Genomic DNA, 13,426 nt, shown 5'->3' with positions numbered 1-13,426 from the left:
AACAGCATCAATCCAGAAGCTGTCACGTTAAAAATGGGTGCCAAATCCCAGCTCATGTGCTTCTCCTCACAATATTTATCCAGTCAACTCGATCTCTTGTCAGTTCCCTAGTCTCACCGACTTCCAGACCTCTCTTCCTCACATGCTCATCTACCATATCCCTCTACTTTCTCCTTGGCCTACCTCATCTCCTCCCTCCTTCCAATTCACTCAGATATACCTTTATCATCAATCTATTGTTATCCATTCTCTCCACATGGCCATACCATCTCAGTACATTCTCTTCGATTCTGGTGTCCACAGGTGTCCTCACTCATCTTTCATGAATCATATTATTTCGTATCCGCTCTGACCGAAGGGTTGGAGGATCGAATCCACCCAAGGGTCATTGGTAGACATCAGGAAGGGCATCCGGTCATAAAATGCTACACGCTCCAAACCAAAGTCCTCTACCCAGGGGCAACGCCTTAGCCCTTATCCAAAAAAGGGGTATCTGGCGTAAAACTCACTATCCACTCTCTGTACTCCACTTACATTCCTCAGCAGTCCCATCTCCACTGCTCTCACTCTTGACTTTTCATTTTCATGCCACACCATAGTCTCACATTCATATGTTAACCTCAGTAGGTCTATCCCTCCAGTCGCAAAACAGGGTCGAGTTTTCGACTATCACCAGGGTAAAAATTTTTCTTCCACATTTCAAGAGACTGAATTTACACACCTGAAAATGTATGTTTCAGCCACACTGACTAAACAGTTATCGCACAATTGCCCATCAAAGATGCAAAAAAGTTGCCAATCACCCATGGGCGAAAATAGAAAATGTACAGAAAATGGATTATTTATGGTAAATAATTAAATATACATAATTAATGTCACCATAAGGTGTTTATGGCATTCATGGATCTGGAAAAAGCATATCACAAAGTGGACAGAGAAGGATTGTGCAAAGTTTTGCGCATGTACGGTGTAAAGGGTAAGCTGTTAGGTGCTGTCAAGAGTTTTTATGATGGTAGTGAAGCATGTGTCAGGGTTAATGGGCATCTAAGTGAATGGTTCACAATCAGTGTGGGCGTGCGACAAGGTTGTGTGTTGTCCTCAAGGTTTTTCAATGTATATATGGATGGGGTGATGAGAGAAGTGAAAACACGAGTAATGGAGAGAGGGATGGCATTGGTAATGATTGGTGATGGATGGAATATCTCAAATTTGTTGTATGCTGATGATGCAGTACTACTTGCAAGTACCGGACAAGAACTTGGTAGGCTAGCGCAGAGTTTTGCTGAAGTCTGTAAGCGTCGTGCCTTGAGTGTAAATGTAGAAAAGAGTAAAGTGATGGTTATTGAGAGAGAAGGTGACTCCCAGTGCAATGTAACAGTGAATGGAGAGAGACTGGAATTGGTGAGAGAGTTCAAATACCTGGGTACAGTGATAGAAAAGAGAGGAAAATGTGCAAAAGAAGTGGAAAGTAGAGTGACACAAGGAAGAAAAGTAGCTGGTGCAATGAATGCCTTGATAAGAAACAGAGGCTTGAGTGTTGCAGCTGCACGAGGCTTACATGAAGGAGTGTTAGTGCCAACTTTAACATATGGATGTGAGACTATGATGTGGCATGAAAATGAAAAGTCAAGAGTAAGAGCAGTGGAGATGGGACTGCTGAGGAATGTATGTGGAGTACAGAGGGTGGATAGGATACGAAATAATGTGATTCGTGAAAGATGCGGAGTGAGGAAGTCGGTGGACACCAGAATTGAAGAGAGTGTACTGAGATGGTATAATCATGTGGAGAGAATGGATAACAATAGAGTGGTGAAGAAGGTATATCTGAGCGAATTCGAAGGAGGGAGTAGGTGAGGTAGGCCAAGGAGAAGGTGGAGAGATATGGTGGATGAATATGTGAGGAAGAGAGGTTTGGAAGTCGGTGAGGCTAGGGAACTGACAGGAGATCGAGCTGGTTGGATGAATTTTGTGAGGAGATATGCATGATCAGGGATTTTTGGCACCCCTTTTTAACGTGGCAGCGTCTGGATTGACTCAGTCGGATACGATATGTGAAGCTACAGAACGTGGTGAATGTTTTTGGCGTATCCGATAGAGCCAGGATTCCGGGGGTTTGAATGATGAGTGAATGGAAGCGTGGCCCATTGGATTGGGCAATTTTGGGCTGTCTGGACATTGCTACTCCTCACCCTGCCCTTGGGTGGGAAAGGAGGTCCGGATGATGATGATGATGATGAACTAATGTCAATGTGCAATGTTCCCTAAAGATGATAGGACAAGCTGTCAGTGTGGCATACGCCCATAGCAACAAAACATGCCAGGCAAAAAGTGGGGGTGGAGTGTGTACAGCTGGAGGGGGGAGGAGGATGGAGGGATAGAGGAGAAGGGTTGCTATGCAGACACACCACTGTAGGGGGTATGTTGGGGTATGGTTGGTTGGGAGGGTATAATGTGGAGATGATGCACTGGGGCTGAGGGAGGTAAAGTGAAGGTAGTGGTGGAGGGGGTTCCTTCTCCCCCACCTTAGGGGGCCAATCATGCCATACCACCCCGGACACCCGAGCTCTCATTGGTCTGATCCCATATACATCACCAAAGGGTCAGAGTTACCCTCCCCAGTTTTTTGTGTCTTTAGCGATCATGCGGGATAGGCTGATGTGTCAAATTACACAAAAGCACGATCGTGTGGCATCAGTCTTGAGGGGTTAAAGTTGGCACTAACAGTCCTTCATGTAAGCCTCATGCAGCTGCAACACTCAAGCCTCTGTTTCTTATCAAGGCCTTCATTGCACCAGCTACTTTCCTTCCTTGTGTCACTCTACTTTCCACTTCATCTGCACATTTTCCTCCCTTTTCTATCACTGTACCAAGGTATTTGAACTTGCTCACCAACTCCAGTCTCTCTCCATTCACTAAACATCACACTGGGAGTCGCCTTCTCTCTCAATAATCATCACTTTACTCTTTTCTACATTTACTCTCAAGGCATAATGCTCACGGACATCAGCAAAACTCTGCACTAGTCTACCAAGTTCTTGTCTGGTATTTGCAAGTAGTACGGCATCATCAGTATACAATAAATCTGAGATATTCCATCCATCACCATTCATTACTAGCACTAGCCCCTCTCCATTACAGTCCTTACCCACAGATCACTATTCACTACCAGCGCTATACCCTCTCCATTACAGTCCTTATCCATAGACTGCGAATTCAGAGTACGCAATCCCCACTGTACGCGAGGACCTATTTTTTTCGAATTTTAGTGTATTTTTTATTAGTACATGAACTGAACTTGTTGTAAGTGAGACGGGCAGCAAGGAGTGACCCAAATCCGGAGTTACCCCAAACACGCGACATAGACACCCCAAGAAGCCCCTACCAACAGTGATGGAGAGTGGATACTAGTCTATGAGCCATTTCCTGAGGAGGATCAAGAGGATGATGCAATGTCTGAGGTGTCAGAAACAGACTTTGAAGGGTTTATGAATGAAATGAGTGCATTAGCCACTGAAAGTGTCGAAAGTGCTGGTGACTAGAGTGGTGAGGGAGGTGGTGTGTTGAGTGGTGCAGGAGTTGCATGCTAGGGTTCCGAGACAATTCGCCGTCAGACAATTCCCCATCAAAACATGGACGATTCCCTGTCAGGATACTTATTATTAATTAATCAATACTTTAATAACTATATTTCAGGGGGATCCATAAAAGTCAATGTTCAACAGCGTAGGCTTTGGATATTATTTATTAGTTGCACCTTTAGTCAATATTGAGTCAAGGAGCAACTAATAAAATAATATCCAAAGCCTATGCTATTGAACATAGACTTTGATGGTTATTAAAGTACTGAGTAATTAATAATAAGTATACTGTATTTATAGAATGACAGGGAATTGTCCAGGGTGCAAATTGTCCTGACGGGGAATCGTCCATGTTTTGACAGGGAATTGTCTGACAGCGAATTGACTTGACGGCAAATTCTCTCCTGCACCACTCGACACACCACCTCCCTCATCACTCTAGTCACAAAGCACTTTTGACACTTTCAATAGCGAATGCACTCACTTTGTTCATAAACCCTTCAAAGTCCATTTCTGACACCTCAGACACTGTATCATCCTCTTGATCCTCCCCAGGAAATGGCTCACAGACAAGTCTCCACTCTCCATCACTGGTGGTTTAATTAACTTGTTTCTTCCTTGCCGTAGTCGCCTTTGAATTATTCTAGCGTCACCCATAGCTGTCTTCATTAATGACGGTGAATTGTCCTGTTATTGTTGTGACAGCAAATTGATTTAGTTGTCCTGAAACCGGGTGGTGCAGGAGACAATTCGCCTGTTGTCCTCTTGGGTTAAGGTGAGCAGCCATATTCTTGTTGGTTTAGTTAAGCCATATCCTTGTTGACTTAGTAAAGCCATAATCTTGTTGGTTTACTTTATCTTAGGTAATATGACTCAGATAGTTTCCCCGTACAGTACAATACTTGGGCCTGAAAGGAGTCTCAAGGGTTGCCCATGAAGGGGGGTGCTGCCCATATGTAATTTTTCCCGTAAGTTTATGTATTCAGAGTATGCGAATTCCTAGTACGCAGCGTCCTCTGCTGTCCATGTACTTGCGTACTGTGGGTACCTACTGTACTTATGTTCTTACTTGTCTCATTACCCCATCCATTTATATATTGAACAACCATGGGGACATCACAAAACCTTGTCACACGCCCACACTGATCGTGAACGATTCACTTATATACCCATTTACCCTTACACATGCCTCACTACCATCACAAAAACTCTTGACAGCACCTAGCAGCTCACTACCTACATCATAACATGTGCAAAACCTTCCATAATCCTTCTCTGTCTACTTTGTCGTATGCATTTTCCAGATCCATGAATGCCATAATCACCTTATAGTCCTTCTCACAAGCCTTCTCCACTATCTGTCCTACTGCAAATATTTGATCCACACAGAGGTAGACTGCGAGATAATGTTGATCTTATGTGTACAGCGTGTTGGGGTGAGCAGGTGGAGATTGTTAGACATGAAAGGATTGAACTTGCTGGTGAATCTCTTGAGTGTGTGGAAAAGTTTTGTTATTTGGGAGACATGTTGTGTGCTGGAGGTGGGGCTGGAGCTAGCTCTGTGGCTAGGATGAGAAGTGGTTGGAAGAAGTTCAGGGAGCTCTTGCCTCTCCTGATATTGAGAGGACTCTCCCTACATGCTATGGGGTCTCTGTATGCAGAATGTGTTAGGAGTGTAATGCTGTATGGTAATGAGACCTGAGCAGTGAAGGAGGAGGATTTCGTTGGCTCAGACGTACAGAAATGACAATGATTAGGTGGATGTGTAGTGCGTCCCTGCGTCCAAGGTCTGGGGGGGCTGGGTTTACGATGGAAGAGTTGAAAGGTAGGATGGGACTGGAGTGTATTGGTGTTGTGATGAGGAGAGGTAGATTGAGATGGTTTGGACATGGAGAGGATGGGGGATGATAATTGGGTGAGCAAGGCAAGAAGTGTTAATACTGGGGGTGGGGTTATGAGGGGTAGACCGAGAAAGACATGGGACGAGGTCATTAAGTGTGACCTCAGGGTTAAGGGACTGAACAGGGAGGCAGCAATGGATTGTTCAGCATGGAAAGCCGCCATTAGATGACCAAGGCCGACACATGCAAGCATGTTGGAACCTTTAAAAATGAAACAAAACGAATGAAACAATGAAACGAGCCTCTGTCATTCCTAAAGCCACTCAGTTCATCACTCACTAGGACTTCTGATATCTTTCTTACTTTCTCTATACTAATTCTTCCATATACCTTCCCTACAACACTCAATACACTTATGCCATGATAATTCTTACACTCACTTCACTCACCTTTATTTCTGTACAGGGGTACAAAAAGAATAAAACGGAAAACTGAGAAACAGAAGTGGCAGATTAATAGGAACAAGTGACCCTGTCAATGAAGAGAGAATAAAATTACCGGTAATGAATTTTTAAAAATTTTAGGGTGCATACAATGATGGTCCTGTTAATAATGCTAAGAGTACATGTGGAGTTGTGGAGAAAGGTGGAATATAGAAATAATAGCAATGTGAACTGTGGAAAGAAAGAAAGAAAAAAAAAAAAAAGAGAGGGGGGGGTGGGGTTGCAGTAAATACAAAAGAGAGTTTGGATGCAAGACAATACAAAGACAGTGAAGATGACAACTGCGTAGATATTACTAATGATGGAAGACATCAAAGCTTGGAAAAAAAGATGATAAGTTTCTCTGAAAACAGGAAAACACTTTCTTAAGGATGTGCAAAATGGTTTGAAATGTCAACATCCTAGCCTCTAGAGTGGGAGTAGGAAAACATATATTATGATAAATATTAACAAAGTGTCATGCAAAACTGACCACACATCCATTCACTAATTCAAGCCTTTAAAAATCTTGGTTAATCTTTCATGGACACCATCCACACATCAATTTCTCTCTCTTTCTGCACGTGTGTGTACCCACCGTCGCCTTAGCCTGATGGCCATCTCTCGTAGTTCCTCCTCTCGATCTTGACGCTCTTGTTCAGCCTTTTCTGCTCGTTCCCTCTCTAGACGCTTGTCTGCTTTGACTGGTGGTGCAAACATAGTTATTAAAGATCTGAATGAGAAAAATGCAAACAGTACACAGCACACAGAATTGGAATTTAAGATCTCCCCCCCTTTCTCTATTCTCAAAGTCAAACATACAAAAAAGTTGCAAGACTGTGCAAAAAAAATAATACTGTGATTTCAACACTGCTTCTATGGGGTGCATAGTAAAATAGTAATTCACCTTTTGTGATAAAGTGCTGTACAATAAGTGTACAGGATGCACTGTCACCCACCAACATCTTGTATGATAAACCAAAGCCAATTCAATAATATGAAATACAGCAATCTCTAAATTATCCAATCACAATATCTGACCCAATGCAATATCCAGCGCTTTTTGCTCATCTCTATTAAAACAATATCAGGCGAAATTAGGCAATATCTGGCTCAGGAACAGGAGGCAATCGATGGTACTATGCAGTTATCGGCAGTGATGTGCATCATCCATCTCAGAATTGGGACCCAATTGGCATGCAGGCAGACCCAGCAACAAGCTTGCCAATCACAATCCGTCGCAGGAGTGGCCCACCTGATGCACAAAGCCTACCATTGTTCTCTCATTCTCTACCGTGGATGCCATACAGTGAGGATGTGTATCTGTGCATTGTGCATTTGTGACCTATGTGGTGGCTCCCACCCAGTGCTGTGACTTAGCCTATGGCCCCCCAAGCCTCGCTCGTTGCTGTAGTGACAGAGGCTATAGAAATAGGGACTAAGGTGGTGGAGAAGGAGTAGTCTTTGTGGAAGCCTTTCACCACTAGACCACATGTGATTAAGTGCACAGTATTACTCTAACCTCCATTGATGCCAACACTAGGCGAGTACAGCATGATTGAGATTATATCGTATTATGCGGTGCGTATCAGATAGAGCTAGGATTCCAGGGATTTGACTGATGAGTAAATGGAAGCATGGCCCATTGGATTGGGCAAACTCAGGCTGACTTGATGCTGCTACTCCTCACCCTGCCCTAGGGTGGGAAAGGAGGTCTGGATGATGATGATGATGATGATTGCATGACTGTCCTATATGTACAGTAATATATCAATACTGTACTGAGTTTTATGCATGATTTTAATTGTTTATTCATGGGTAATACTGCTGGAAAGGTATTAGGATAGAAGGTAGAGATGGATAGCTTAAGGTAGTGACACATTATCTGGCTCAACACCGAATGGATACATGATTCGCATTACTGATGTAATTTTCAGTGATTCACATTATTCTGCATGGGCGTTGGCTGAATTACACTGGATAACTGAAAGATAACTATAGTTCAAATAATTACTCTCCACTTATATCTACCATTCAATTATCTAGTGCCCTATCATGAGTGTATGGGTTCAGGGTTAAAATATTCAGTCCAGACATCAAAGGCAAGTGATTGGCAACTTGCTCCTGAATGGTATTATGTGAGCAATAAACCTGACACTCAATGAAGTGCTGATCTCGCATGTCTACACTTTCCTCTCCTCTTTCCTTCTTTCCTCTTCTGTCTTCCTTTACTTCATTCTTTTCTCGTCCTTCTGCCTACGGGTGACTTTACACTCCCTCTTCTGTCTTTCTTTCCTTCATTCCTTCCTCTTCCATTTGCCTATGGGTGACTCTACACTCAGTGACAAGCCAAATGACTTCCTGTATGCCAGGAAACCATTTACTATGCTGGGTGATAACCATATAACCAAATTATGGCAGCTGGAGGTTTAGTGGGTAATTATGGCATTCTATTCGGATTGAGCTGGTGAAGGTTTATATCCAATGGGTGGTTGGGGTTTATTGCTCACATAATGCCACTCAGGGATGAGTGAGGCTGGTCACTCTCATCTTAAACATCAGGACCAACTTGCCTAGCCCCAGGCTCCTACACTCCTCATGGGGCAACATAGGATCAGATGATGGATGGATGGAGAGATAAACCTGACCAATCATTGAATGTAACTCACTGAACATGTGGCTGTTAAAAGCCTTCACCCACTACACCATCCAAACATCCATGCCTCAAAACAATTACCGCCCAAAGTTGTACAGTTTCATTGGCAACAAGTAACCAATTTGTCTGTCACTCAGTGTAGTCACGTTCTGGTGACTTGGAGTGGATGCAAGGCATATAAGTGAATACTAAACCAGCTGGAGTAAAAACCCATCATTAGGCAGGGTATTGTATCTCAGGGTAGATTTAACATATAAAGTGTAGGGAAGAGTTTTTGAGCTTTGGGTTACACCCGCAACCGAGTCCTAAACTCACCCAAAATGAGTCCAAAAACAAGTTTAAATCCAATCTAAAAGGCCTAACAGCATGTAAAGGAAGCTAATCTATGACTAACACCTCTAAACATCTCACTAAAACGACCAAATAAAATCTGAAAAACGTCAAATATAAGCCCAGAAAAAATCAAGCTTAGTAAACTGTACCCCAAAATGACAATGTTCACCTCATCTATGGCTAAAACACATTAATCTAAGTCAAAAAACAGTTTGTAAATCAACCTAAACAAACAATTTTGAGCCTTGGGTTACCCCTACAACCAAGTCCTAAACTCACCCAAATGGGTCCAAAAACAAGTTTAATGCTAAAGAGAGGTTTGGAAGTCGGTGAGGCTAGGGAACTGACAGGAGATCGAGCTGACTGGATGAATGTTGTGAGGACAAGTGCATGATTAGGGATTTTGGCACCCCCTGTGAGCATGGCAGCATCCGGATTAACTCAATTGGATACATTTGTGTGAAGCTGCAGAATGTGGTGAATGTTTTTGGCAGATCTGGTAAAGCCAGGATTCCGGGGGCTTGAATGATGAGTGAATGGAAGTGTGGCCTATTTGGACTGGGCAAGTTGGTGCTGTCTGGACATTGCTACTCCTCAACCTGCCCTTGGGTGGGAAAGGAGGTCAGGATGATGATGATGATGATGATACATATACCCGGTATATATATATATATATATATATACAGTACAGTATATATATACAGTATATATATATATATATTATATATATATAATCCCTCCAATATCCGATGTAACAGAGCCAAAGGCATGTCCGGAAAGTGGGTCTGTCCGGATAGCGGGCCCCTGCCTTCTGGTCTGGTAGTTACAGACCCTAACCCAGCCTAACTCAGAAAACCACCTACATACCTCTCTACTGGACATGCATAGCACCTATTTAAGACCCTATTTACACAAATAAGGGACTGAAAGCATGAAATAAATGAAAAAGAACCAGAGAATGAGGAATTAGAAGTGAGTATGGAATATATTTAGCAGTGTACAGGGTACTTACAACACGTCCGTGGCTGATCGTTACAAAGGTTAACCCGCCTCCTCTAAGGCTCTGGCGTGGTGAAAATCCAGTGTTGTGCCACACTTAATCCTTTGCATTATGAGTTATAGTTGTTTAACACTGCACATTCTGTTCTTAATTGCACCACGCCAGTTTCAACCGTCAGTTTGCACTCTGTACTTAATCTTTGCTCTCTGAATTCTAATTTCATAACACTGCACAACACTGTAAATTTCCATGTGGTCTAGTGGCAAGGTATTGCAGTTTATTCACTGTTTATTCACAAAAATGAGCACATGCGGCATCTATTGTGAGAGGAGTGAATGATGAAGTGAAAGAGAGAGAGATTGTCCAGGTGCTTGAGGATGCAAAAGTGGATATATGTGGATTGACTGAAACTAAATGGAAAGGTGAAAGGATGAGAGAATGGGAATACGGTGTAGGTATATGTGCGGGAGTCAGTGAGAATGAGAGGGCAAGAGAGGGAGTATGTCTGATGATAAGCAAGAAGTGGAAGGAGAATATAAGAGAGTATGGAACACTGGGTGCAAGGATTGTATGGGTGAGGATGAAAGTAGGTATACAAGCATGGGCGATTGTATGTGTGTATGCTCCAACAGAGGATCGGGTGGCAAGAGTGAAAGATGAGTTTTGGGCGGGAGTAGAAGCATGTATGGACAAGTTTGAGAGGAGCGAGAGAGTGCTGTTGATTGGAGACATGAATGGCAAAGTTGGGAATGTACGAGTGGATGGAGTGGTTGGTCAGTGGGGTGTGCCAGCTGAAGTAGATGGGAATGGTAGTGCTTTGGTGGACATCTGTACTGGTAAGGGGTTGGCAATAGCCAACACCTACTTTCGTCATAAGATGATCCACCGGTATACATGGAGAGTAATGAGGAGGATGGATGGTGAACTTGTTGAACGAAAGGCAATGATAGACTACGTGTGTGTGGATGAGCGAATGAGAAGACAAGTGTTGGATGCAAGGGTGTGGAGAGGGTGGGGGAATGGAGTCTCGGACCATCACTTAGTGATGGCCAAGGTAGAGCTGCAAAGAAAGTGGTTGAGGAGGCGAAGGGGAAGACAGGAGGAAGCAGCTCCTGTGAGAAGAGTGGAGAAATTGCAAGATAGTGAGAAGAGGACAGAGTATAAGAGCATAGTGGAAGAAAGATTGGGAAGGTATGAGCTAGAGCAGATGGAAGGGGTGGAAGACGTATGTAAGATATTCACGGAAGAGATAAGCGCAGCGTGTGAGGCGGTTTGTGGAGTGAGGAGGAGATGCAAGGGTGTGCAAGGGACAGCATGGTGGAACGATGAGGTGAAACGAGCTGTGGAACAAAAGAAGAAGGCATATGGTGAATGGTTGGCGAGTAGAGGTAGGGGAGAAGATGAGAGAGAGAAGAGAGAGGTATATGTGAGCAGGAGAAGGGAGGTTAAGAGACTGGTGAAGGAGAGTAAGAAGAAAGTGGATGAAGAGTTTGGGAGGAATCTGAGTGTGAAATGGAGGGAGAGTACGAAATTGTTTTGGAAGGAGGTAAAGAAAGTAAGGCAGTGTGAAAGGGGAAACAGTAGGGGAGTGAAAGATAGGAATAATAGATTGTTGGTGGAGAAGAGAGAGAAATTGAGGAGATGGAAGGAGCACTTTGAGGATTTGTTGAATGTACAGAGTGAGAGCAGTGTGAGTATAAGTGGTTGGGGAATGGCTGGGAGAAGAAGAGATGAGAGGAGGGAGGAAGAGATCAGTAGGTCGGAAGTAGTGGAAGCGATGAAGAAGATTAAGCTGGGAAAGGCCCCAGGAATTGATGGAGTGTGTGGTGAAATGCTTAGGTATGGGGGTGAGATTGTTGTGGAGTGGATATGGAAGTTGTGTAGATTGGCTTGGGAAGAGGGAAGGGTTCCAGAGGACTGGAAATCAGGTATAATTGTTCCTCTGTACAAAGGAAAAGGGAGAGAGAAGTATGTGGTAACCATAGGGGTATTTGCCTTCTTAGTGTGACTGGTAAAATATATGGTAGAATACTCATTGATAGGGTTAGGCATATGACAGAGGAGCTAGTTGGAGAAGAACAAGGGGGATTTAGGAAGGGAAAAGGGTGTGTAGATCAGATATTTGTTCTAAGATGTTTAGTGGAGAAGTATCTAGAGAAGGGAAGGAAAGTGTAAGCTGCCTTCATGGACTTGGAGAAAGCTTATGACAGAATAGATAGGAAAGGTATGTGGAAGGTATTAAGAATATATGGAGTGGAGGGGAAATTGTTGAGTGCTGTGAAGAGTATGTACGAGGGAGCTAGGGCTACGGTGCGAGTGGATGGTGAGCTGAGTGAGTTCTTTGATCTCAATGTGGGACTGAAACAGGGGTGTGTAATGTCTCCATGGCTGTTTAATATATATATGGATGGGGTTGTAAAGGAGGTACAAGGTAGGGCAGTAGATGTGGGGGTGGCCCTAATGAATGAGGGTGAGATTTGGAAGCTTCGGGTGTTGCTGTTTGCTGATGATACAGTATTGTTGAGTGAAGATGAATGGGAGTTGCAAGGTTTGGTGAATGAATTTGGGACAATGTGTAGGAGGAGGAAGCTGAAAGTTAATGTAAACAAAAGTAAAGTTATGGTGTTTGAGAGGAGTGAAGTCACAGAGTGTGCAGTGAGGTTGGATGGTGAGGATATGGAGAATGTGAGTGCATTCAAGTACTTGGGTAGTGTGATGAGTAAGGATGGAACTTTGGGGGATGAAGTACGTGAAAGGGTACAGCAGGGAAGGAAGGTTGTTGGCACACTGAAAGCAGTGATGAGAAATAGGGAGGTGAGTATGGAAGTTAAGAAGTCACTGCATGATGGTATTGTGATCCCCACCCTGACGTATGGAAGCGAGGCGTGGACCTTGCAAGAGGGGAACAAGTCAAGAGTGAGAGCAGTGGAAATGAGTTACTTGAGAGGAGCATGTGGAGTGACGTGGAGGGACAGGTTGACGAATGAAGAAGTGAAGGAACGTTGTGGGGTAGATGTGGATGTGGTTGAAAAGATTAGGAGAAATACACTGAGGTGGGTTGAAAAGATTAGGAGAAATACACTGAGGTGGTTTGGACATGTGGAGAGGATGGAGAATGAAAGACTGACTAAGAGGGTGTATGTAGGTGAGGTGGAGGGAGGGAGAGGGAGGGGTAGACCGAGGATGAGGTGGAGGGATGGAGTTGAGAGGTATATGAGGGAGGGGGGGGTGAGCTGGGGGGAGGGGAGTCAAATGGTGGGTGACAGAGAGACTTGGAGGCGTTTTGTCTGCGGCCACCCTTTGCGGGATTAGGGCGTCGGGCTGTAGATAGATTGAGTAGATAGTAGTCTACTCAGGATGGTAGTTAGGTGGTAACTGAGGAGGGGAAAGCAAGGGGCGCAGGTAAACACAGCTGTTCGGCACTGCGTGCCAATTTCAAAGTATAGGTGAAAAAAAAGTCAGATTTTTTTTTTTTTTTTTTTTTTTTTTTTTTTGGGGGGGGTTCCAAAGGCCTGAGCCCAAAATGTCCGGGTAGT

The 13,426-nt window shown here is 43.8% G+C and overlaps 1 protein-coding gene across 1 annotated transcript in view; it reads right to left on the bottom strand.

Annotated features, from left to right (window-relative positions):
- The window catches only part of LOC145399832 (uncharacterized), a 195,256-nt gene that overhangs the window by 68,772 nt on the left and 113,058 nt on the right, over positions 1-13,426 (bottom strand). Inside the window, exon 15 of the mRNA XM_080272399.1 lies at positions 6,500-6,605. Within this exon, the coding sequence (XP_080128525.1) occupies positions 6,500-6,605 (106 nt within the window). The remainder of the gene's footprint in view (positions 1-6,499; positions 6,606-13,426) is intronic.

Source organism: Coenobita brevimanus, chromosome 50, assembly GCF_032717465.1.
Source record: "Coenobita brevimanus isolate Jiangsu-jjx chromosome 50, ASM3271746v2, whole genome shotgun sequence".
NCBI classification, from domain to species: domain Eukaryota; kingdom Metazoa; phylum Arthropoda; class Malacostraca; order Decapoda; family Coenobitidae; genus Coenobita; species Coenobita brevimanus.
Note: the sequence above shows the minus strand (reverse complement) of the source record. Positions and strands in the feature narration are given on the sequence as shown.